At 46.2% G+C, this 24,424-nt stretch overlaps 1 protein-coding gene across 1 annotated transcript in view; it reads right to left on the reverse strand.

Moving 5' to 3' along the window:
* drc1 (dynein regulatory complex subunit 1 homolog (Chlamydomonas)) overlaps positions 1–24,424 on the reverse strand; it is a 118,535-nt gene that overhangs the window by 37,628 nt on the left and 56,483 nt on the right. The window contains exons 6-9 of the mRNA XM_072498932.1: positions 20,491–20,577; positions 12,403–12,525; positions 5,658–5,797; positions 4,497–4,631 (exon numbers count right to left, since the gene is read on the reverse strand). Coding sequence (XP_072355033.1) covers positions 4,497–4,631; positions 5,658–5,797; positions 12,403–12,525; positions 20,491–20,577 — 485 coding nt within the window. The remainder of the gene's footprint in view (positions 1–4,496; positions 4,632–5,657; positions 5,798–12,402; positions 12,526–20,490; positions 20,578–24,424) is intronic.

Below are 24,424 nucleotides of genomic sequence, written 5' to 3' on the forward strand. Positions count from 1 at the left end.
ATGTTAATCATGTAACAATTCCACTTCCTCCACATCTCTTTCCACCATTTACCGTTTAACAAGTTGGAAAGACATATTGGCCTAGTAGTTCTGGAATAAGTTCAGAAGAGTGCAAGCACGATACGCTCCGGGTGATTGGTACAATAGCAGAATTTACGACTAGTATACCCAATGGCAATTATTTTACAAAGCATAAATTATTCTAATAGCATAAAACTCAAACCTTTATTCAGTTATAACTACTACCTCCTGTCTGATGGTTATAATATTTGCAGGATAAGAGCTGCCTTCTATGAATTAATAGCAAAGGAAACATTAAAAATGATAACCTTTTTTGTGAATCACTTGGCAATGCTGGAACGTACCAGTCAAAACATATTTATTGAATGGAATGCTAAATTACCCAATTTACCAAAAAGTGTAAATAGCCCATGCATGTAATATAATGTGTACTGCATGTAAAATGAATATACTTCAATTTCAGTGTTAGTGTAGCCTTTGTATCAACCAATGAAATAGTATAATTCTAACTTGAATTTATATACCAATTTTAACATCGAAAAGTATCTAAAGGCACTCACAGACACATAAGGAAAACAGATGCTGTGAAAAAGTAGGACATTGGATTTAACCAAAAATCTTAAGTTAACCAGAGATGGGTTTAAAGAAGTGGTGGTATTGAAGCAAAAGGATTTAGGCAGGAAATTCAAAAGACTGGGAGAAGATGACTAAAGATACAGATAACCACGGTTAGGTGAAAAGAGGAAGCAAAGAATGAAAGACTTGTAGTTAAAGACACAAGAGGCCAGAGTCTGGGGAATCAATAGTACAAAAAGGAAGGTGGAAAGAAATGGAATTATAGACCAGTCAGCCTGATGTTGGTAGTGGGGAAATGCTCGAGTCCATTAAAAAGATTTAATAGCAGAGCAATTGCAAAATAGTGGCAGGATCGGACAGTCAGCATGGATTTACGAAAGGAAAATCATGCTTGACAAATCTACTGAAGCTTTTTGAGGATGTAACTAGTAGAGTTGATGAGGAGGAGCTAGTGATGTGGTTTGTTTGGACTTTCAGAATGCTTCAGACAAGGTCTCACGTAAGAGATTAGCATGTAAAATTAAAGCGCATGGGTTTTGGGATAGTGTATTGGGATGGATAAAAAAAACTGGTTGGCAGGCAGGAAGCAAAAAAGTAGGAATAAACAAATCTTTTTACAAGCGGTGGGTAGTGATTAGGGAGGTACCGTAGGAATCAGTGTTAGGTCCCTAGTTATTCACAATGTATCTTAATGATTTAGATGAGGGAACTAAATGTAATATCTCCAAATTTGCGATGTCACAAAGTTGGGTGGGAGGGTAAGCTGTGAGGGGTATGTAGCGATACTTCACTGTGATTTGGACAATTTAAGTGAGTGGGCAAATATATCGCAGATGCACTATAATGTGGATAAATGTGAGGTTTCCACTTTGGTAGCAAGGACAGGAGGCAGATTATCTGAATGGCGATAGAATGGGAGAGAGGAATGTGCAATGAGACCTGGGTGTCCTCGTATACCAGTCGCTGAAAGTAAGCATGCAGGTGCAACTGGTGGTAAAGAAGGCAAATGGTATGTTGGCCTTCATAGCAAGAGGATTTGAGTACAGCAGAAATGTCTTGTTGCAGTTATACAGGGTCTTGGTGAGGCCACACCTGAAATATTGTGTGCAGTTTTGGTTTCCTTATCTGAAAGAATGTTCTTGTTATGGAGGGAGTGCAAGGAGGTTTAGAAACTGATTCCTGGGACGGCAGGACTGACATACGAGGAGAGACTGAGTGGGGTAGGAATATATTGCTGGTATTTAGAGGAAAGAGGGGGGATCTCATAGAAACGTATATAATTCTAACAAGACTAGACAGAGTAGATGCAGGAAGGATGTTCCCAACATTGAGAGAGTCCAGAACCAGGGGCTTCATTCTCCGACCCCCCAGCGGGTCGGAAAATGGCCGTTGGCCGCCGTGAATCCCGCCCCCGCCGGTTGCCGAAGTCTCCGGTACCGGATATTGGGCGGGGGCGGGAATCAGGCCACGCCGGTTGGCGGGCCCCCCCGCTCGATTCTCCGGCCCGGATGGGCCGAAGTCCCGCCGAGAAATTGCCTGTCCCGCCGGCGTAAATTAAAGTATGTATTTACCGGCGGGACAAGGCGGCGTGGGCAGGCTCCGGGGTCCTGGGGGGGGCGCGGGGCGATCTGACCCCAGGGGGTGCCCCCACGGTGGCGTGGCCCGCGATCGGGGCCCACCGATCCGCGGGCGGGCCTGTGCCGTGGGGGCACTCTTTCCCTTCCGCCTCCGCAACGGCCTCCACCATGGCGGAGGCGGAAGAGACTCTCCCCACTGCGCACGTGCGGGAAACTGTCAGCGGCCGTTGACACTCCCGCGCATGCGCCGCCCCGAATGTCAACAAATGCCGTTTCCGCCAGCTGGCGGGGTGGAAATCCCTCCGGCGCCGGCCTAGACCCGCAATGTTGGGGCTCGGCCCCCAAAGATGCGGAGCATTCCGCACCTTTGGGGCGGCGCAATGCCCGTCTGATTGGCGCCGTTTTGGGCGCCAGTCGGCGGACATCGCGCCGTTGGGGGAGAATTTCGCCCCAGGAGTCATAATCTAAGAATACGGAGTGAAGCATTTGGGACTAAGATGAGGAGAAATTTCTTCACCCAGAATGAAGAGCCTGTGGAATTTTCTACCACATAAAGCAGTTGAGGCCAAAATATTGTATGCTTTCAAGGAGTTAGATATAGCTCTTGGGGCAAAAGAAATCAAAGGGCAGCTCAGTGGTTAGCACTACTGCCTCACAGCTGCAAGGACCCGGGTTCAATTCAGGCTTCGGATGACTGTCTGTGTGGAGTTTGCACGTTCTCCTGTGTCTGCATGGGTTTCCTCCGGGTGCTCTGATGTTCCTCCCACAGTCCAAAAATGTGCAGGTTAAAATTGCCCCTCAGTGTCCAGGGATGTGCAGATTAGGTGATATTGCGGGGTGAGGGCAGAGTGGGCCTAGTTAGGGTAGTCTTTCAGAGGGTCGATGCAGGCCCAATGGGCCAAGTGGCCTTCTTCTGCACTGTAGGGATTTTATGGTGCTATGGACATGGGGGAAAGCGGGAACAGGTTACTGAGTTGGATGATCAGCCATGATCAAAATGAATGGTAGAGCAGACTCAAAGTTCCGAACTCCAGAGTCTTGAGTACAATCTCCAGGCTAGATACTAAATTTGCTGCACTGTCAGGGATTCTGTCATTAAGATGCTGCATTTCCTAAATTACAAGTGGCTACATTTCAAAAGTGCATCATTGACTTAAAGTGCTTTGGGACATTTGGAGATTATGAAAAATGAGAACCAAATAAAGGTCTTTACTGAGAACAGAGGGTGGGTATTTAGAGGAAGGAGATATGATAACATTTTCAAAGGAAGGACCACACCTGAATAGAGGAAAATATTTACGATGTCAGCTAAAATGAAGACTAGGAAGGGCATTGAGTGACTAAAGGTTCAGTAAAAGTGGGGTTGGTAGCAGAAGTTAGATTCCATGGAAGAGATAGAATTGGAGAGGACATAAGGGAGATGGTGGAGAAACTAAAGAAAAAGACAGATGAATATTTTTAATTTTTCCAATTAAGGGGCAATTTAGCATGGCCAATCCACCGACCCTGCACATCTTTGGGTTGTGGGGGTGAGACCCACACAGACATGGGGAGAATGTGCAAACTCCACATAGACAGTGACCCAGGGCCGGGATCTAACCCGGGTCCTCGGCGCCAGAAGCAGCAGTGCTAACCACTGCGCCACCTCGCTGCCCTCACAGACGAAGATTTAGAGCTCTAGTGGGGATGGAACCTTTTGGGCAAAAGAAAAAGTAACAAATACAGATGAATTGATGACCCCCTTTGCAGGAGATAAAAAATGTAATCAATTTACACGTTATTAGAGATTAGGCTGGAGAGAAGCGTTTAAGGAAGTTATTGGTAGAAAAGGAATCGAGGGGCTATCATTGGCCTTCAAAATGAGTCTAAGGCTAATAGAGGCAAGGCCTGGTTAAGCTTGACATGGTTTTGTCAGATATGAATTTGTATAACGAAAGCAGTGCTTGCCAGGTACATGCACACTTTGTACTTGAGAAAACAAAGACATGGATTATCCCAGAGAGAGAATGGGAAAAGTAAATGCAGTACTTAGCTGGGGTAAAGGCATCAAAGGTGGTGACAAGAGAGAGATTGAACATATCGACTACTACAGAGGAACTATAGTGAATAGAAGGCCAAAGGCCAGGCAGTGCAGAGGTTGAGAATGTATTTGTAAAAGACTTGGAGATCTCTTTTTTCTTCACAGAGACATGTGTGGTATGAGGTTAGATTGAAGGACGCTGAACGAGGTGAACTTGGCTGATGAAGAATATGAGGAAGTACTGAGAGTTAGCTACATTGAGGATATGTACAACAGACATGTTTTCAAATAGGGTCAAAAACCTCATTTTCTCCTGTAGGTCCTTGTATAGTTCTACAGTCCTTGCGTATTGCTCAGTTAGGTTCCGATTCTCTTCACGATACATTTTTTCTTGTTTAGCCAATTTTCCCATCAGTCTGTTCAGAATATCATGTTGCCTGTAAAGGAATACAGATTATGCTATTTCAAGACTGTTGGATCATCTACTACACACCAACAACTCTTTCTTCCCCAAACTCCTTGCACCCTAAGACCCAGCAGATCGGACCAGCAATTATTTGCAGCCCTTTTTTATCATTTAACTAATTTCATTGTCACCTTGTCTCAGTGGCAATAATCTTGCTTTCTGAGTTCTAGTATATTAGCAATTTTTTGAGTCATTTCGGGGGAAGTAAAACAATTTTCTATTAAAACAGTACTTTAAATGCAATGTCCTTACTGCCCTGAAATAATAAACAGCTGACACAATCATGTATGTTGCTTCGAACTAATGGAAAATGTCACTTACCTCAATATTTGGTGAAATATTTAACTTGTCTGGATCTTAGTGAGATCTTTCACAACATTTTGGACATTTTAAATTATTCTGCTTAAATAAAGGAAGCAATATCTTATATTCATAATGTATCCTTTTATTCTAATGCACCAAATTCCTGAATTAAGGTGAGAACCACTATTATTGGGCAGGATTCTCCAGTCCCCAGCCCCATGTTTCTCGGCAGCACGCCATTCACTGGCGGTGGAATTCTCTATTCCCGCCACTTGACAATGGGATTTCCTATTGAAGCCACCCCATGCCGCCAGGAAACCCGCAGGCAGGGGTGCGCTGCTGGCGGGAACAGAGAATCCCAATGGCTGGAGAACGTTTACTGCAAACTAACCTAGAATTGCAATTTTATTTAAAACTTGTTTTGCTTTAATTTTTGTTATTCTCTTTCTTTTTTCCTGTGTCCCTGTTAACATAAGATAGTCAATCTTGTCGAATTCAAGTGGTGAGAATGCAAAATGTGCTACCATATTGAAGTGGCTGAGATAAATGCATTTAAGGGAAAGTTGGATAAGTACACAAAGGAGAAAGGAATAGAACATAGTGACAGGGTGGGATGAAGTAAGGCTTTTGTAGTCAGGTGTTGGACCAAATGGCATGTTTCTGTGCTGTAAAACTCAATGCAAATTTATGTAACCTGGTAATCCTCCGTTTTTGTTGTGATTTTGTGATTGTGTTCTCCTCGTCACGTTTCTTCAACACCTGGAAGTTGTATTCAAGTTTTTCTTGGTTTAGTTGGTATATAGCTTTCATCTGCTCCAGCTGTTGCTCTAGAATCTGAATACATAATAAAAGTCTTAAACTGTGCCATTTTGTGTGTTTATTTAATATAAAGAACAGAATTTCTTCTTTATGGATTTCATATTATTTATTACTCACAATGTTGTCACTGACATATTTACTACCAGTACCCTATGAGAGAAAATCATGCACGTTTCACTCCAAGAACAAGCCAAGCTTAGAAGAGGGAATCAATAATTGCACATCTCAAAGGTTATTGGAAAATAAATTAACATGTTGTAAGCATTTAATGGATTATCTTTCCACTCCTAGAAACAATGTAAAAATCAACTTGATTATTTTGTGTAAGATGTGTTTTTTTTCCCAACTTATTGATCAGAAACTGAACTGGACTAGTCACATTAATACTGTGGCTACCAGGGCAGGTCAAAGGCTAGAATCCTGACCCCCCCAAAGCCTGTCCACCATCGACAAGGCACAAGTCAGGAGTGTAATGGTATACTCTCCACTGGCCTTGATGAGTACAGCTCCAACACTCAAGAAGCTCGACACCATTCAGGACAAAGCAGCCCGCTTGATTGCTCCCCCTTCCACAAACATTCAATCCCTGCACCACCGACAACGGTGACAGCCATGTGTACCATCTATGAGATGCACTGCAGGAACACACCAAGGTTCCTTAGTCAACACCTTCGAAACCCACCACCATTTCCATCTGGAAGGGCGAGCAGCAGATGCCTGGGAACCTCACCACCTGGAGATTCCCCTCCAAGTCACTGACCACCATGACTTGGAAATATATCGCCGTTCCTTCACTGTCACTGGGGCAACATCCTGGAACGCTCTCCCTAATAGCATAGTGGATGTACCTACCCCTCAAGGATTGCAGCGGTTCAAGAAGGCAACTCATCACCACCTTCTGAAGGGCAACTGGGGATGAGCAATAAATGCTGCTCTAATCAGCGACGCCCACGTCCCGTAAATTAATTTTAAAAAATATTTTAAATAATTAGTTTTGCCTGGCCCAACATCTATTACCACCTGCAGCCATATAACTTTTACTATCTGCAGCTGAATAACCCCCAAGAACTCTGTATTCCTCCAATTCTGATATTTTACACATTCCCCACTTTCTTTACTCAACCATTGGTATCCAAGGTTTTAACCATCGTTGCCCTATGCTCTTCATTACCCTTTATCAACCACTACACTGTTCTATCTCTCTCTACTCTTTTAAGATCCTCATTACAAACAACGCGTTTGTAGTTTTTGGTCACCTGTGCTAAAGTTTCCTTTTTGGCTAAATCTTTGTTTGATTATGCTCCGATGAAGAGTCTGGGACATTTACTAAGCTTTTTTAAAAAACTTTTTTATTCTCCTCTTTTTCCACTTTTTCATCAAATACACAACAAAAGATAACCAACAATAATAATACAGTATCAATCCCCCAAACAGCATCACCTTCAACCTACAAACGCAAACATTACCCATACATTCCCAATACCACAAAAGACAAAAACTAAAAGAGAATTAACGGTCATGAAATGAATGAAAATCGCTTATTGTCACAAGTAGGCTTCAAAGAAGTTACTGTGAAAAGCCCCTAGTCGCCACATTCCGGCGCCTGTTCGGGGAGGCTGTTACGGGAATTGAACAGTGCTGCTGGCCTGCCTTGGTCTGCTTTCAAAGACAGCGATTTAGCCCTGTGCTAAACAGCCCCTAAACTGTGCTCAACCAGCCACAATAGCCCCACCCCCCCCCCGCTAATGTTCGATGGTATCCAATCCTTGAAAGTGCATGATAAACAAAGCCCATGAATTGTAGAACCCTTCCATCCTTCCCCTCAGCTCAAACTTCATCTTCTCAAGAGTTAAGAGCTCCAGGAGATCCCCCCGCCAAGCCAAGTCACAGGGCGGAGAAGCTGACCTCCACCCAGCAGGACCCGCCTCTGGGCAATCAGCGAGGCAAAGGCTAAAACATCTGCCCCCACTCCCGCTGGTCCGATACCCCAAAATTGTTTTCAAGGGGCCCTGGCTCCAACCTCACATGTACCACCCCCGAGATGACCTTAAAATCCTCCCTCCAATACCCTTCCAGCTTCGGACAGGACCAAAACATGTGAACATGGTTTGTGGGGCTCCTCCCACAGCGCTCACATATATCCTCCACCCTCTCAAAGAGTCAGCTCATCCTCATCCTTGTGAGGAGTGCCCTATACACGACCTTCAGCAGTATCAGCCCCAACCTCTGGAGCACCGCACACCACAGACCGTCTTCCATAACGTCATATTGTTTATGCGGACATTCGCCCTCGGATCCCTTTACAATAACTGTACCCATTCCACAAATCTTGTCCCAATTCCAAACCTCTCTAGCACAGCAATCAAATACGTCCACTCTACCCAATCAAATGCCTTTTCTGCGTCCAGCGCAACCACCACCTCTGTCTCCTTTTCCTCTGCTGGCGTCATAACTACATTTAGCACCCTCCTAATATTCGAGAATAGCTGCCTCCCTTTCACGAACCCCGTCTGGTCCTCCCCTATCAGCTTTGGGAGGCACCCCGTCAACCTAGCCGCCAGCACCTTCGACAATATCTTCGATCCACATTCAGTAGCAATATAGGCCTAAACAACCCACGCTCTGTTGGGTCCTTATTTTTCAACAGCAAGGAAAGTGAGGCCTGCCCCAAAGACTGTGGCAGAACCCCCTTCCCTATCGCCTCCTCAAACATCCCCACCATCAGCAGCGCCAACTTGTCCCTAAATTTCTTAGAATACACCACTGGGAACCCATCCGGTCCTGCCACCTTCCCCAACTGCATCCTCCCAATTGCCTCCTTTATCTCCTGTTCCCCTACCGACCCCTCCAATGTGGCCCTATCAACCTCGGGTACTCCAGACCGTCCAGGAATTCCCTCATCTCCCAGTGGCTCCAAGCTATGCAAATTTTCCTAAAACTCCTCAAACGCCCTATTGATCTGGTCCCAGGTCACCACCAACTTCCCTGTCCTGTCCCGCACCTGAACAATTTCCCTCGCCAACGCCTCCATCCAAAGTTGGCCTGCCTGCATGCGCTCCGCCTGCTCCCCATACTCGTAGACTCTCCCTTCGCCCACCTCAATTGGCGCACTGCCTTCCCCATGGACAACCGATTAAAACTAGCTTGTAGATCCCTTCTTCTATTCAAAAGCACTGGAATGCATCCCCCGTGTACCTCCTGTCCACCTCCAACATCTCATCTATCAACCTAACCGCTCCACCCTCTCCTCTTTATCCACCTGAGCCTTGAACGATATCACCTCCCACCTCACGACCGTCTTCAGAGTCTCCCGTACCACCGCCTGTGATACCTCCATCGTGCAGTTAAAACCCACGTATTCCTCAATTACCCTCCCAATCCTTTGACAAAAATATCGGTCCCGCACCAACCCCACGTTCAATCTCCACCCCGGCCTCTGCACTGCCCCCTTCTCCAAGACCATGACTCAATGCGGCTATCGCTGAGTTGACATTTACTAAGCTAAAGGCATTATATAAATGCAAGTTGTTAATCCAGGTTACATAGAGAAAATTGAACCATGCAAAGCAACCATATCATGCCCCGCCGGGTCGAATAATCGCCGGGGGCTGGCGTGAATCCCTCCCCCGCCGTGTCCCGAAGTCTCCGCCACCAGAGATTCGGCGGGAGCGGGAATCGCGCCGCGTCGGTCGGCGGGGATCGCACTGCGCTGGTCGGCGGGCCCACCCCTGCCGATTCTCCGGCCCGCGATGGGCCGATGTCCCGCTGCTGGAATGCCTGTCCCGCCAGCATGGATTAAACCACCTTTTGAACGGCGGGACAAGGCAGCGCGTGCAGGCTCCGGTGTCCTGGGGGGGGGGCACGGTGCGATCTGGCCCCGGGGGGTGCCCCCACAGTGGCCTGGCCCGCGATCGGGGCCCACCGATCCGCGGGCGGGCCTGTGCCGTGGGGGCACTCTTTTTCTTCCGCCTTCGCCATGGTCTTCACTGTGGCAGAGGCGGAAGAGACCCCCTCCCCTGTGCATGCGCGGGGATGACGTCAGCAGCCGCTGACGCTTCCGCGCATGCGTCGACCTACGTCGCCTGGAGAAGACCTTTCGGCGCCGGCTGGCGTGGCGCCAAAGGCCTTTCCCGACACCCGGTGGAGCGGAAACCACTCCGGCGCGGGTCTAGCCCCTCAAGGTGAGGGCTTGGCCCCTAAAGGTGCGGAGACTTCCGCACCTTTGGGGCGGTCCGACGACGGAGTGGTTCCCGCCACTCCATTACGCCAGAACCCCCCGCCCCGCCGGGTAGGGGAGAATCCCGCCCCTGATCTGGAACTCAGATGAGTCAAATATGTAATATGTAACTCATATAAGCCAAATATGTGAATTTAAATGAGCCAACATGGAGCTTGCCAGGGTTGCTGACCCTGTAAATTGGGGAAGGCAAGATGGCCATCATGGGGATGGAAGAAACAAGTACTTAGGGGGGTGCCTTACACTCCAACTCACCCAACAGTGTGCCGAAGACTAAGCTGCATTGGAAAGATTCATCATGGCGGAGGCTTCTGCCCTCGATGATTTATAGTCATCATGATTTATTTTTGTGTCTCCCAAAGTGTAACATGCTAAGATAGGTGCAAGAGATCAATCCCTGTGCTATCACCAGGCCAAGCTTTGCCAGAGTAGACCTCAAAGTAAGCATCATCGCACCTTACAAGTGCACCCTCCACCAGCACAAGATACAGTCACTTTGAAGAGTCCTTGCATGCCATTAGGTGGGGCTGAGTGATAAGCACGTCACAACTGTGCAGAAAGAGGTGACAGAGGCAGCTGTGAATAGTCCCCTTTCTCTGATAGGCACTAATGCAGGGCTCAGTAGTCACACGAAAGGAGATTGTACTTAGACCAGCAACAACAAATGTGCTCCCACAAGTCAGAATTCCAAAGCAGTGCAAGATTGCAGGCAGAGAATGGACATATAGCTCATGGGCGAAATTCTCCGGAAACGGCGCGATGTCTGCCGACTGGCGCCCAAAACGGCGCAAATCAGACGGGCATTGCGCCGCCCCAAAGGTGCGGAATGCTCCGCATCTTTGGGGGCCGAGCCCCAACCTTGAGGGGCTAGGTCGGCGCCGGACGAATTTCCGCCCCGCCAGCTGGCGGAAAAGGCCTTTGGTGCCCCGCCAGCTGGCGCAGAAATGACATCTCCGGGCGGCGCATGCTCAGGAGCGTGTGCGGCCGCTGACAGCTTCCCACGCATGCGCAGTGGAGGGAGTCTCTTCCACCTCCGCCATGGTGGAGACCGTGGCGAAGGCGGAAGGGAAAAAGTGCCCCCACGGCACAGGCCCGCCTGCGGATCGGTGGGCCCCAATCGCGGGCCAGGCCACCGTGGGGGCACCCCCCCAGGGCCCCCCCCAGGACCCCGGAGCCCGCCCGCGCCGCCTTGTCCCGCCGGTAAGGTTGGTGGTTTAATTTACGCTGGCGGGACAGGCATTTTAGCGGCGGGACTTCGGCCCATCTGGGCCGGAGAATTGAGCGGGTGGGCCCGCCAACCGGCGCGGCGCGATTCCCGCCCCCGCCGAATCTCAGGTGCCGGAGACTTCGGCAACCGGCGGGGGCGGGATTCACGCCAGCCTCCGGCGATTCTCCGACCTGGCGGGGGGTCGGAGAATCTCGCCCCATATGCGCCACCATGACTCAGGCTTTGAATATATGAACTCCTCTATTCAAAGAGTAGCCAACCTCATGGACATCCTTATGCAACAGCATTCTGGCTCCATACAGGAACTGAACACTGACTTTCACAGATTGCGGACCACAATGTGTAGCCTTGGCCGGTCAGTGGTGCTGATGGCACAGAGGTGTAGTGGGGGGTTTCCAGTTGCACCTCATCGAATGATCCTCTCTAGTCACGTAGAGCAGCACCCAGCAAGCACACTTGAGGAAGCTCTGTTGTGCTCGCAGGCTAAATGAATATTGAGGGAGTAGCAGCCATTCCTGTTGATGAATCTCACCATGCCTTGATGGCCAGATGGGTGCAATAGAAGACATCCTGCACCTGGAGGCAAAGCTCATTGCTCTTTGCTTCCGCAAGGCCCATATATCTGGAATTGAATACACTGTTGAGATCTCACAAAAGCTCTCATCAATGGCTTGTAAGATGAAGTGGGTGTGCAGCCACTTATGAGACACCAGCAAAGTCTGCTATTTATCCTTGGAAGGCGCCAAAAGCAAAATTAACGGTCAGTGACTTTGACAGCCTAGAGAGCGTAGTCCTTGAATGACCACCAAATCTCAGTAAGGCCCTCAACAAGATCTCAATGAACTCATTAATGACCTCGATTGCAATAATTTATGGATTGGGCAGGTTCCTGGGACTGCTGTTTACCCATCCTGGTAACAATCACCGGTGATGGGAATGGTAACAGGGAATTGGATTGCCAGTGCTGGTATGTCCATGCCTTGCCATTCACCGTTCCACTCCGGGTGGAACCTAATGGTTTGTGGAAGGAGCAGGTTTGGTGAGCCTTTTCTCATTCCATGCCCTCTTTGGTTTATAATCACCAGTATTATAAAATTGAAACAACACAATGGGAATTGCATTTTGTGAACAGAATGACACATTTCTTTAAAATACCTCTACATCAGTCTCCAACTTAATTTTGATCATATTGTATTCCTCTGCATCTTGAACTCTCAGCTGCTGAAGTTGACTTTCATATTGCTCCACTTTCTCCATTCGGACCATCAGATACTCAATCTGAAACAAATGAACTCATTATAACTTTGAGTGCTTTCTGTAAACACAAAATTGTGAAAATAAGCATTATCTTTGTCTACCTTTTTATTTAAGGGACTGGCTACAAAGAACAAAGAACAAAGAAATGTACAGCACAGGAACAGGCCCTTCGGCCCTCCTAGCCCGTGCCGACCATGCTGCCTGACTAAACTACAATCTTCTACACTTCCTGGGTCCGTATCCCTCTATTACCATCCTATTCATGTATTTGTCAAGATGCCCCTTAAATGTCACTATCGTCCCTGCTTCCACCACCTCCTCCGGTAGCGAGTTCCAGGCACCCACTACCCTCTGCGTAAAAAACTTGCCTCGTACATCTACTCTAAACCTTGCCCCTCTCACCTTAAACCTATGCCCTCTAGTAATTGACCCCTCTACCCCGGGGAAAAGCCTCTGACTATCCACTCTGTCGATGCCCCTCATAATTTTGTAGACCTCTATCAGGTCGCCCCTCAACCTCCTTCGTTCCAGTGAGAACAAAAAATCAGTGGAATCAGAGATTCTTTCCACAATTCCTAACTGTGATTGATCCTCATGAAGTATGTTAAATCTATAACTGCAAATGATGAAGAACAAATATATACTCAAAATATATACTCTGTGAAGCTATAATTCAAAAAGACTATGGCTGGTATATATGTCTATACCTACAGTTTAAAAACTAATTCATTTGTTGTGATAGGATATAAGGGAGAAGTATATAAATGCAAATTTCTATGTTCTTCCACTCACTGCGCACAAAGGATGATTAAAAATGCACTGTTTAGCGATATAGAAGTGAAGTGTAAAGAAATCAAAATAAATTCAGATAAATTTGTAAAAAAAAAAATTGAAATTATCGACTCCCGGTGGCGGTCATGATTTGACCGGTCGCACACAGGGTGGCTTCTGTGTGGAGGTGTTGGTTTTGGAACTTTCTGCCCATTTGATGGATGATTTGGGTGACAAATTGTGAGAATAGAGGAGGGTGGTGGATTCTTCCCCAGTGTGGAATGAAGATGGGGTACCAGACCGAGAAAAAGTTGGTGAAAGCAGGAGTTGGAGGAGCCTCCTGGCACAGCAGTATTGGGAAAGATGGTGGAGGGTGATGGGTCTTAGTCGGTGGCCACATTGTCAATGGAGCAACATGAACTTCATAAAAGAAGAATTCCGACAACAAGGAAAGGAGATGCAAGGAGATTGGTCGAGGGCGATTGAGAGTGCGTAGCACCACACCGCGGTCTCTGGATCGAGTGGAGAAGCATCTGGAGGCACAGGGTGCAACGAAAAAAGAAGTGGAACAGGCGGTTTTGGACCAGAGTGAGCTAATCGCACCACTGGAGACAGAGATGTAGATGCTGGGGGACATGTGCAAGGTCCTGCAGATGAGGGTAGATGACCAGGAAAAATCGGTCCAGGTGACAGAGATTGCGCATCGTAGATCCGTTGGAGGGAGTGGAGGGAAAAGTGCCACCAGCTATGTTACGAGGATGTTTTGAGAAGTTGGTAGATGAGAAGGTATTTGAGAGAGCCCCTGAAGTAGATCAGGTCCACCAGTCCTTGAGACAGAAGCCGAGGGCGAGAGGGCTGTGATTGTGTGAATGCACAAATTATAGGACAAATAAAAGAAACTGAGGTGGGCCAAGGCAACTCGGGACTGTAGCTGGAAGGGGCAATCGGGTCTGGATATACCAAACCAAGAGACGGGCAGGATTCAACAGGCCCAAAGCGGAGTAAGGCTCAGTTTGGGGTGTTGTACTCTGCCAAGTTGTGGGTAACATTCAAGGGCAAGAAACACTATTTTCAGACGCCAGAAGAGGCAAATGACTTTTTCCTGAGACCACGGTTGGGGGAGGATAGGGCTGGGAAATTTTGTTTGGTTCACAATTTGTCAGGTGTATGTTCAATTGCATCTGTAATAAGTTATGGATTTTTGTTTGTATATGTGATGTTGCTTTTTTGCGCTTCCTAGTGCTGATGGGATGTTGGTCTTTCCTGCCTTGAATACTTTGGTAGGATGGGTAGTTTTGGGAATGTGGGGAAGATGGTTGAATTCTGTGTGTATAGGCAGTGGAGAGTGTGATGGGTTGAAGAGGGGAGTAAATGGAGTAAGTAGAGTGGGGGGGGGGGGGGGGGGGGTGGGGGGGGAGGTGAGGTCCTTTGTTTTGTTCTCCAGGTAGGAGCCGCCATGCTGGCGAGATATGCTAGTAAACAGAAGCAGTGTGGAGATGGGGGCTGTGATGGGTGTTGTGTTCTGTTGTCTTGCTGTTGCAATGATGCACACAGAACATTTGGTGAGTTAACTAGAATCATGATTTATTGATGAACACGTGGAAAAAATAATAATCAGAATACTCTACAGACTAGGTTACTCTGGAACTACCCAATCTGTGACTGTCCTGTTGTACGCCTTACTATCAACTGGAGAGTGTCACACATCACGCGACCAAGGTCTGACGCCACCAGCTGGTTGGAGGTGCAATTGCTAACTATGTGCAATACTATTCACAGGCATACCACCACATCCCCCTTCCTTTGGAGATTTTAACATTTATATACAGACACATTATTTGTATGATCGTTTAACACATGTGGCATATGTATATCCAGATTTAACTGGGCTTCAACTGCCATGATATACCTGTTAACTGTGTCCCTTGTGCACAGCTCATTGTGCATCTCTGACGGAATCACCCCGCTGATCGTCTGAGATCTTGCCAGCTTTCTGGAAGACTGGTTTCCGTGCTGGTCTTTTGTGCCTTAGCCTTTTGACACGATGCGTCCTAAAGACCGGTATCCTTGTTGACCATGCCTGCATCTTCAGCTTTTGAGTCACCAGTTTCTTAACGTGAAACGTTTTGCTGCTGCATTGTGTGCCCTTTGGCCTGTCGGCCACATTGCCAATGTCTTCTTGTTCAACATCCTGAGTGTCGGCTACATTGCCACTGTCTTCTTACTTGGTGTCATCGGTGGAACTCACGGTATTCCCCACTCTCCTTCTCTTCCTCTTTTTTTTTTCTGAGAGCGATTTTGTGACTACTCCTCTTTTTCCACTTGGCTCTGGCAGCACCCATCTTGCCACGGCTGGCTGCAGAGCCTCACCCTCTGGTATCTGGGTTGTATTGCACTCTGGTGTCTGGGTTAGATTTGCATCCCCAGCGTTGGGTGCTGTCCCTACATCTTGTGCTTGAGCCCCAAGTGATGGCTTCTCGTGACTCAAAATTACAATATTTTCCAGTGAGACCAGGTAGTGACTCATCCTAGTCTTGTGATATTATAAACGTATCATCCATCATCGCGGAACTGCATATAGATACAGCCACGTTTAGTAACATGGTATCAGTATCGACTGTTGTTGAGGGGCTGCATACAGATATGGCCAGTGGCTCGTGCAATGATTCCCCGTGCCTCTGGAGCCAGTTTCTCTAGAATGGATACTATATCTTCTGTTATTAGTTTATTTGCAGCTGAATCGTTTTCCTCCGAGGTATCTGCTACTGCAATTTCACTTTTCATCTCTACGTGCGCCATCTCAGAGCTTTCGCACTTCTGTGTGTCCTGGGAGTCCCTTGTGATCACCTCGTCATTCCCGCCAAACCACCAGCATAGCGCTTCACTGAGTTTGCCATCTCTCCCACAATACAACCTCACTAGCGTTTCATAGTCGTCCTCCTCCAGCTCATCCTCAGAACCTTCACTTTCTTCATTGTCTTCATGGCCTTCGTACATATCATCATGGTACTCATCACCGAAGTCAGTTTCATCTGCAAAGACTTCTCCTGCAAAGTACGACATTGCACATGGATTTACGTATTCACGCAGGAGGCAACCGACTTCAAAGTCAGCAGCGAGACTTGCTGTAGAACCTTTACTTAACATTCCATGCTGCGGAGCTTCTGGAGAACTGAAGAAATTAAAGAATGAGACATTTGGTGGTTTTTGTAACTTTTGTGAGTGTTCCAACCGTTATGCTTCGGCTTAATTTTAATGGTTTTCATTGTGACATTTTTTCCTTTCTTCCAGTCGGTCTGGCACCTTGTGCATCCCATAATTTCTGGTTCGTCACAGAATGAGAATTCACGCTGGTATTCCAGCTGGTATGCTGATACGTGATTACCTCATTTGTAAACTGCTCGTTTGGCTCAAACTTAAATTCTAGAGTGAAGCTCATTGGCTGTTCACGCCAAAAAAGATTCCAAAAAAGGTAAGACTCCACTGGAGTGTGGGCCATATAGGCCCATTTTGTTGCTAAATACGGAGGTAAAGATTCTGGCCAAGTTACTGGCAAGGCGATTGGGGGGGGGTGTGCCGGAGGTGGTATCAGGAGATCAGATGGGGTTTGTGAAGGGGCGGCAGTTGTCTAGTAACATGAGGAGGCTAGTAGGGTGGGTAGTACGGTGCCAGAGGTAATAGTGTCAATGGATGCGGAGTAGCCCTTTGAGCCAGTGGAGCGGTGATATTTATTTAGACTCTGAGGAAATTTGGGTTTGGGTCGAAGTCCGTGGCGTGGGTATAATTACTTTATGCATCCTGCATGGCAAGTGTGCAGGGGTGCCCTGTGTTGTCATTATTGTTTGCGCTAGCCATAAGAGCCTTTGGCGATTGCACTCTGGGTTTCGGAGGAGTGGCATAGAGGAATGTGACGGGGGGGGCAAAGAGCATAAGGTGTTGTTGTATACCGACGACCTACTGCTATATGTGGCGGACCCGTTGGAGAGCATGGGAAGAATTATGGACCTGCTAGGTAGAAATTGAATGTGGGAATGAGTGAGGTCTTCCTGGTGAAACATTTGGGAAGGAGTACGAATCTTGGGGCTTTGCCATTTAGGGCTACTAAGGTTAGGTTCTGGTATTTGGGGATTCAGGTTGTACATGATTGTGTAATGATGCACAGATGGAACTTAACAGGACTGGTGGAGGGGGTTAAGGGGGATTTGAAGAGATGGGACACTTTGCCGTTGTCGTTGGCAGGGAGGGAAGCCATAAAGATGGACATGTTGCCTGGGTTCTTGTTTATCTTCCAGTCTCACTAAGGGCTTTTTCCGGAGGTTGGATGGACTGATCTCCGAGTTTGTTTGGGCAAGCAAGACACCGAGGGTCAGTAGGGCTTTTTGCAGAGGTAGAGGCAATTGTTAGCACTCCTAAATCTGCTGCACTTGAGAAAGAATGTGGAGAAGGTGAGACAATGGTGTGCAGAAGGGGGGTCGGAATGGGTGCGGGTGGAGGAGGACTCCAGTAAGGGATTGAGTTTAAGGGCTATGGTAACGGCGCTGCTCCTATTTGCCCCAGGGAAATACACTAATGATGAAGATCTGGAATCAGCTACGGAAGCACTTTAAGCCTCAGGAAAAAGATAATGTTGTGGAGGAGAATGCTGAGCCCCAGGCTAATAGAATAGATGGCATTGAGATACGTAGGGAAGAGGTATTGGCAATTCTGGACAGGCTGAAAATAGATAAGTCCCCGGGACCTGATGGGATTTATCCTAGGATTCTCTGGGAGGCCAGGGAAGAGATTGCTGGACCTTTGGCTTTGATTTTTATGTCATCATTGGCTACAGGAATAGTGCCAGAGGACTGGAGGACAGCAAATGTGGTCCCTTTGTTCAAAAAGGGGAGCAGAGACAACCCCGGCAACTATAGACCGGTGAGCCTCACGTCTGTAGTGGGTAAAGTCTTGGAGGGGATTATAAGAGACAAGATTTATAATCATCTAGATAGGAATAATATGATCAGGGATAGTCAGCATGGCTTTGTGAAGGGTAGGTCATGCCTCACAAACCTTATTGAGTTCTTTGAGAAGGTGACTGAACAGGTAGACGAGGGTAGAGCAGTTGATGTGGTGTATATGGATTTCAGCAAAGCGTTTGATAAGGTTCCCCACGGTAGGCTATTGCAAAAAATACGGAGGCTGGGGATTGAGGGTGATTTAGAGATGTGGATCAGAAATTGGCTAGCTGAAAGAAGACAGAGGGTGGTGGTTGATGGGAAATGTTCAGAATGGAGTACAGTCACAAGTGGAGTACCACAAGGATCTGTTCTGGGGCCGTTGCTGTTTGTCATTTTTATCAATGACCTAGAGGAAGGCGCAGAAGGGTGGGTGAGTAAATTTGCAGACGATACTAAAGTCGGTGGTGTTGTCGATAGTGTGGAAGGATGTAGCAGGTTACAGAGGGATATAGTTAAGCTGCAGAGCTGGGCTGAGAGGTGGCAAATGGAGTTTAATGTAGAGAAGTGTGAGGTGATTCACTTTGGAAGGAATAACAGGAATGCGGAATATTTGGCTAATGGTAAAGTTCTTGAAAGTGTGGATGAGCAGAGGGATCTAGGTGTCCATGTACATAGATCCCTGAAAGTTGCCACCCAGGTTGATAGGGTTGTGAAGAAGGCCTATGGAGTGTTGGCCTTTATTGGTAGAGGGATTGAGTTCCGGAGTCGGGAGGTCATGTTGCAGCTGTACAGAACTCTGGTACGGCCGCATTTGGAGTATTGCGTACAGTTCTGGTCACCGCATTATAGGAAGGATGTGGAGGCTTTGGAGTGGGTGCAGAGGAGATTTACCAGGATGTTGCCTGGTATGGAGGGAAAATCTTATGAGGAAAGGCTGATGGACTTGAGGTTGTTTTCGTTGGAGAGAAGAAGGTTAAGAGGAGACTTAATAGAGGCATACAAAATGATCAGGGGGTTGGATAGGGTGGACAGTGAGAGCCTTCTCCCGCGGATGGATATGGCTGGCACGAGGGGACATAACTTTAAACTGAGGGGTAATAGATATAGGACAGAGGTCAGAGGTAGGTTCTTTACGCAAAGAGTAGTGAGGCCGTGGAATGCCCTACCTGCTACAGTAGTGAACTCGCCAACATTGAGGGCATTTAAAAGTTTATTGGATAAACATATGGATGATAATGGCATAGTGTAGGTTAGATGGCTTTTGTTTCGGTGCAACATCGTGGGCCGAAGGGCCTGTACTGCGCTGTATTGTTCTATATTCTATGTTCTATGTTCTAAGCCGGGGCAGGCATCAATGCTGACCCCGCCATGCAGGAATCATAGGATTGTGCCCAGACAGATGAACGCGATGTATGAAAGGTGGTGGAGGGCAGGGGTAGGGCGAGTGAGGGACCTATTTCTATGTTATAATGTTACAAATTATGTATAACTATTGTGGTTGCAGGTAGTTTTTGTAACCTAACCTTGTTTGAGTTCGGAATAAAATACAACTTTTTAAAATCTAAACTATCTTCCTTTTTTGGAAAGAGTTGTGTTAATTAGGCCTAGCCAGCAAAGCCCACGTCCTTTTAATAAGTAAAAAAACAAAGTTACTAATTGCCTTAAGAGTATTCTTGGATTCATATTTGATCATAAATCAAATGTTTAAAGTTTCATGTACATTCGGAAAATGTGCAAATGTAGTCACCATTTGGAGCATTACCATCAACTAGAGAACACTGCAATGAGACTCAGCTGCCTCTGCCATCAGCAAGTCACCGTGACAACTTTCAGCACTTTTGTATTTACTGTGGTTTCCCCACTCTCCTCTGTTCTCTCGCTGTTTGTCTGGTTTTCATCTAGCAATCTTAAATCAACCTCTAATTAGTTTTTTAAAAAACAGGTTCCAAAAGCTTGCTCTTTAAAGACCAATCAGGAGGATTAAGCTTGTAGTTTGAACTGGAAATGTAGTAACAAACTGTTGCACAGGGAACAAGGTGCATAAGTCTTTAAACCCACATCAGGATTAGGATAATTCCTATTGAAACTGCATGGAATATTTAGCTTAATGGACAGTCAGTACGCCAAGCTTAACCAGGTCAAACAAATAACCTACATCAAGTTTGAAAACATAACATTGCTTAGGTTTACATTTTTCAAGAAGTTGTTAGTTTTGATAACTTGCTTTCTTCAGCACATTTTAAAACATGCAACCCTTCCAGAAGTGCCATCTATTTACCTCTTTGTCTCTTCGCATCTGCATTTTTCTTTCCCATATCAAAAGGTTACTATTCATTAGCTCATGACGTTCCAACTGAAAGGCTTTCTGTCAAACACAGCAAAATAAAAAGAGGTAAATAAACCAGTGTCAAACAAGTGTTAAATTTGAATTTAAATGTGTATGATCCACCACCATAGTTCCTGAAATCGTTGAATTATCAATTAGATCTCGACAATAAATTATCAAAAATGGCTAAAGAATTTTTTATCTCTGTGGTCATGACCGATACAGTTCGAAGTTCAGACAATGTCCAAATGTACACCTTTTCAGTCCACGGTCACCCAGTCATGATTTGCATTTTCTAATTCTTCCTAGTTCAATGGTGCTCTAACAAATTGTGGTGTTTTTACCGCTATCTCAGTTATCAGCTAACTGATCCACAGATGCTTACAAACTCCCATATTGGGTTTCAGCCTTATCTGCCATAGTCGGGTTGGATATTTTAAATTGCGATCTATCACTTGATTAAACATCTAGTTAATTGGTGCTGCTTGAGAGAAAAATAATCTTTCTCACCAATATAAATAGACCTTGACAGTTTATTGAAATGGATTTTGCAGCAATCATGGAGTGAAGTTCAAAGAACATAATAAATAAGAGCAGGACTAGACCTTAAACCTGTCAATCCTGTTCCGTCATTCAAGACTATCACTGATCTTCAACATTAACTCCACATTCCTACCCTCTCCTCATATCCCATGATTACCAAAACTCTTCTCAGTCTTAAATATATTCAATGATGGAGTGTTGCGCTTCCATCAGCTAATATCATTTGTCCGTACCTTATTTATGGATTTTAGTTCAGCATTCAATACAATGTAAATTCACATCCCATTACAAAGGTTGTTTACCTTGAACATGGATGGGAGTCTAATTCATTGGATCAGGGATTTTCTTTCTGATCATCCTCAGCATGTTTTTATGAATGGCTTTTTATCTGATGAACGTATTTTAAACTCAGGTAATCCTCAGGGCTGTGACCTGTCACCTCTGTTATTTTCCATATATACCAACAAGATAAGAATCAAGGGAACTAATACTTATTTAAGTATGCAGATGATATGGCTTTGGTGGGATTATTTTTAAAAGGTGAAATGACAACTGAAGGAAATTACTTTGAACATGTTGCCCCCCTTAAGGAATGGTGTTGATTGTGTGCTCTGCAGATTAATTCAAAGAGCTACCTCTATATAGCAATGGCCTGCAGATGTGTGAACCTCTGCATCTTAATGATCAACCGGTAGATATTGTAAGGTTATGCAAGTATCAGGGAATATATTTGAACCAGAAGCTAAAATTCACAGAGAATACTAACTGTATTTTTTAAAAGGCAGCATGTTTTTAATTAAAAAGCTGAAACATTTTGGAGTGAATTAAGATGTTTTAGAGAAGGTATACAAAGGTCTGGTAGAGAGTATTTTAACATTTAATCTGACAGTCTGATATGGTAACTGTGGTGGCCCAAGGAATACATTGGAGGCTTCCAGTAGTAAACAAAGGAGTATATTGACTAAAGGTAAAGGCGGTTCAATAACAGGTACAGAACGCAATACAATAAGTCTTCACACTTCAGCTCCTGTGCTATTGGCCCCAAGCCGGTCACACGGTCTGCAGAGTACACCCTCTTAAGGGAGCCACATCCCTTCCTCTTAAATCCCTTAACGCACTACCCCAAAACTATGGTTTGTTTTATTCGTTCACGGGATGTGGGCATCGCTGGCTGGCCCAGTATTTACTGTCCATCCCTGAGGGCATTTTAAGAGTCAACCACATTGCTGTGAATCTGGAGTCACATGTAGGTCAAACCAGGTAAGGACGACAGATTTCCTTCCCTAAAGGACATTAGTGAACCAACTGGGTTTTTACGACAATCAACAATGGTTTCATGGTCATCATTACACTTTTAATTCCAGATTTTTATTGAATTCAAATTTCACCATCTGCCTTCAGAGCTCTTCTCCACTAAGTTCAGTTATGTTGTGGACTGTTTCTGCTGGTTTTGTTTTTGCATTGGCAAGATTTGCCTCACACGCAATGTGCTTGAATATGCCCCTTCGGTTGCAATGGATGTACACAAAAGTCCGAACATGGCACGTCTCCTGGAGTGATCACCCTGAAACAACAGCAGTCGACCGCGGATTCTGTTTGATGCCCCGATTCCTTCCCACTCCTTGGGTTCTGGTACCGAGGGCCGTGTCTGGCTCTGAGCTGTGCCTGTTGATCCCACCATAGAGCTTGCCCAGTACCGACCGACACTTGGTTAACTTCCGCTTCAGCCACACTTTGAAGCTCAGTGGTGCCTTTTTAGCGCACTCTGTTGCCTTAGCCATCTCAACTTCTTCCTTTCCCCCTTGATTCACGACAACTGTCAGCTGCGATCAAAAACTTTTATCTCATCGCCAATGTGGTGGCTCGAGACATATACTGGAGGTTTCCAGTAGTTAACAAAAGGGTTGACTGATGAAAGACAATGGCAGTCAAGTAACAGGCACAAAACACTACACAACAGGTCCTTACACTTCAGCTCCCTGGTCCACGCTGCCCAGGGTCCTTCTCCCAGGGCGCCGTGCAAACCCCCCATTGGCCAGTGTTCATGTGCTCCCATGTGATTGGCCCAGAGCTGGTCACATGGTCCTTGGCGCCAGCCCCCTAAAGGGGCTATGCTACACAGTAACCAGAGTATGAAATGCAAAGGTAAGCTGGCAAGAATTGTCAATACTGTAGGTAAAATCACTAATAGACAGCAGACACAGTTCAATGATTTACTGAATAACTCAGTTAAGAGGGCCATCATCGGTGATTGCCCTCACTCTTTATGTAACTAGTAGAGTGGATCATGGAGACCCGGTGCATGTGGTTTATTGAGACTTTCAGAAGGCTTTCGACAAGGTCTCAGGTAGGAGATTACTATATAAAGTTAAAGCGCATTGGATTGCGAGTAGTGTCTTCAGATGCATAGAAAGCTGGTTAGCAGACTGGAAGCAAAAAGTTGGAATAAATGGGTCTTTTTCCGATTGGCAAGCAGTGACTAGTGGGGTACCGCAGGGATCTGTGCTGGGACCCCAACTGTTCACATTATATATTAGTAATTTGGAGGAGGGAACTAAATGTAGTATTTGCAAATTTGCAGATGATACAAAGTTGGTTGGGACGGTGAACTGTGAGGAAGATACAGAAGTCTTCATCAGGATTTGGGCAGGCTGAGTGAGTGAGCATATGCATGGCAAATGCAATATAACATGGATAATTTTTTTTAAATCTTTTTATTCTCCTAATTTTCAACATTTTCATCAAATAAACAACAAAAGACAGAACAAACAAAAATAAATACAATAACAATCCCCCAAACGAAAACAGCATCCCGCTCAAGGGACAGACCAAAACATTCACCCGTACATTCCAGATAATGTGTAAACAATGTAATCAAGAACAATAACCCCAATACCCTCTATCCCCACCCCCACCCACGCTAATGTTCGATGAGAACCAATTCTCGAAAGTGCATAATAAACAGTCCCCATGAATTGTAGAACCATTCCTTCATCCCCCTCAGCTCAAACTTCACCTTCTCAAGAGTCAGAAATTCAATTAGATCTCCCCGCCAAGCCGAGACACAGGGCAGAGAAGGTGACCTCCACCCCAACAGCACCCGCCTCCGGGCAATCAGTGAGGAGAAGGCTAAAACATCTGCCCCCGCACCCGCCTGCAGCACGGGCCGGTCCGTAACCCCGGAAATGGCTTCTACGGGGCCTGATTCAAAGTTCATGTGCACTAACCCCACCCTCTTCCCTCCGAGATGATACTGAAAACCTCCCTCCAATACTTCTCCAGCTTCGGACAGGACCAAAACATATATACATGGTTTGCAGGGCTTCTCCCACAATGCTCACAT

The sequence above is a fragment of the Scyliorhinus torazame genome, chromosome 4 (genome assembly GCF_047496885.1).
Source record: "Scyliorhinus torazame isolate Kashiwa2021f chromosome 4, sScyTor2.1, whole genome shotgun sequence".
In the NCBI taxonomy this organism is placed as follows: Eukaryota; Metazoa; Chordata; class Chondrichthyes; order Carcharhiniformes; family Scyliorhinidae; genus Scyliorhinus; species Scyliorhinus torazame.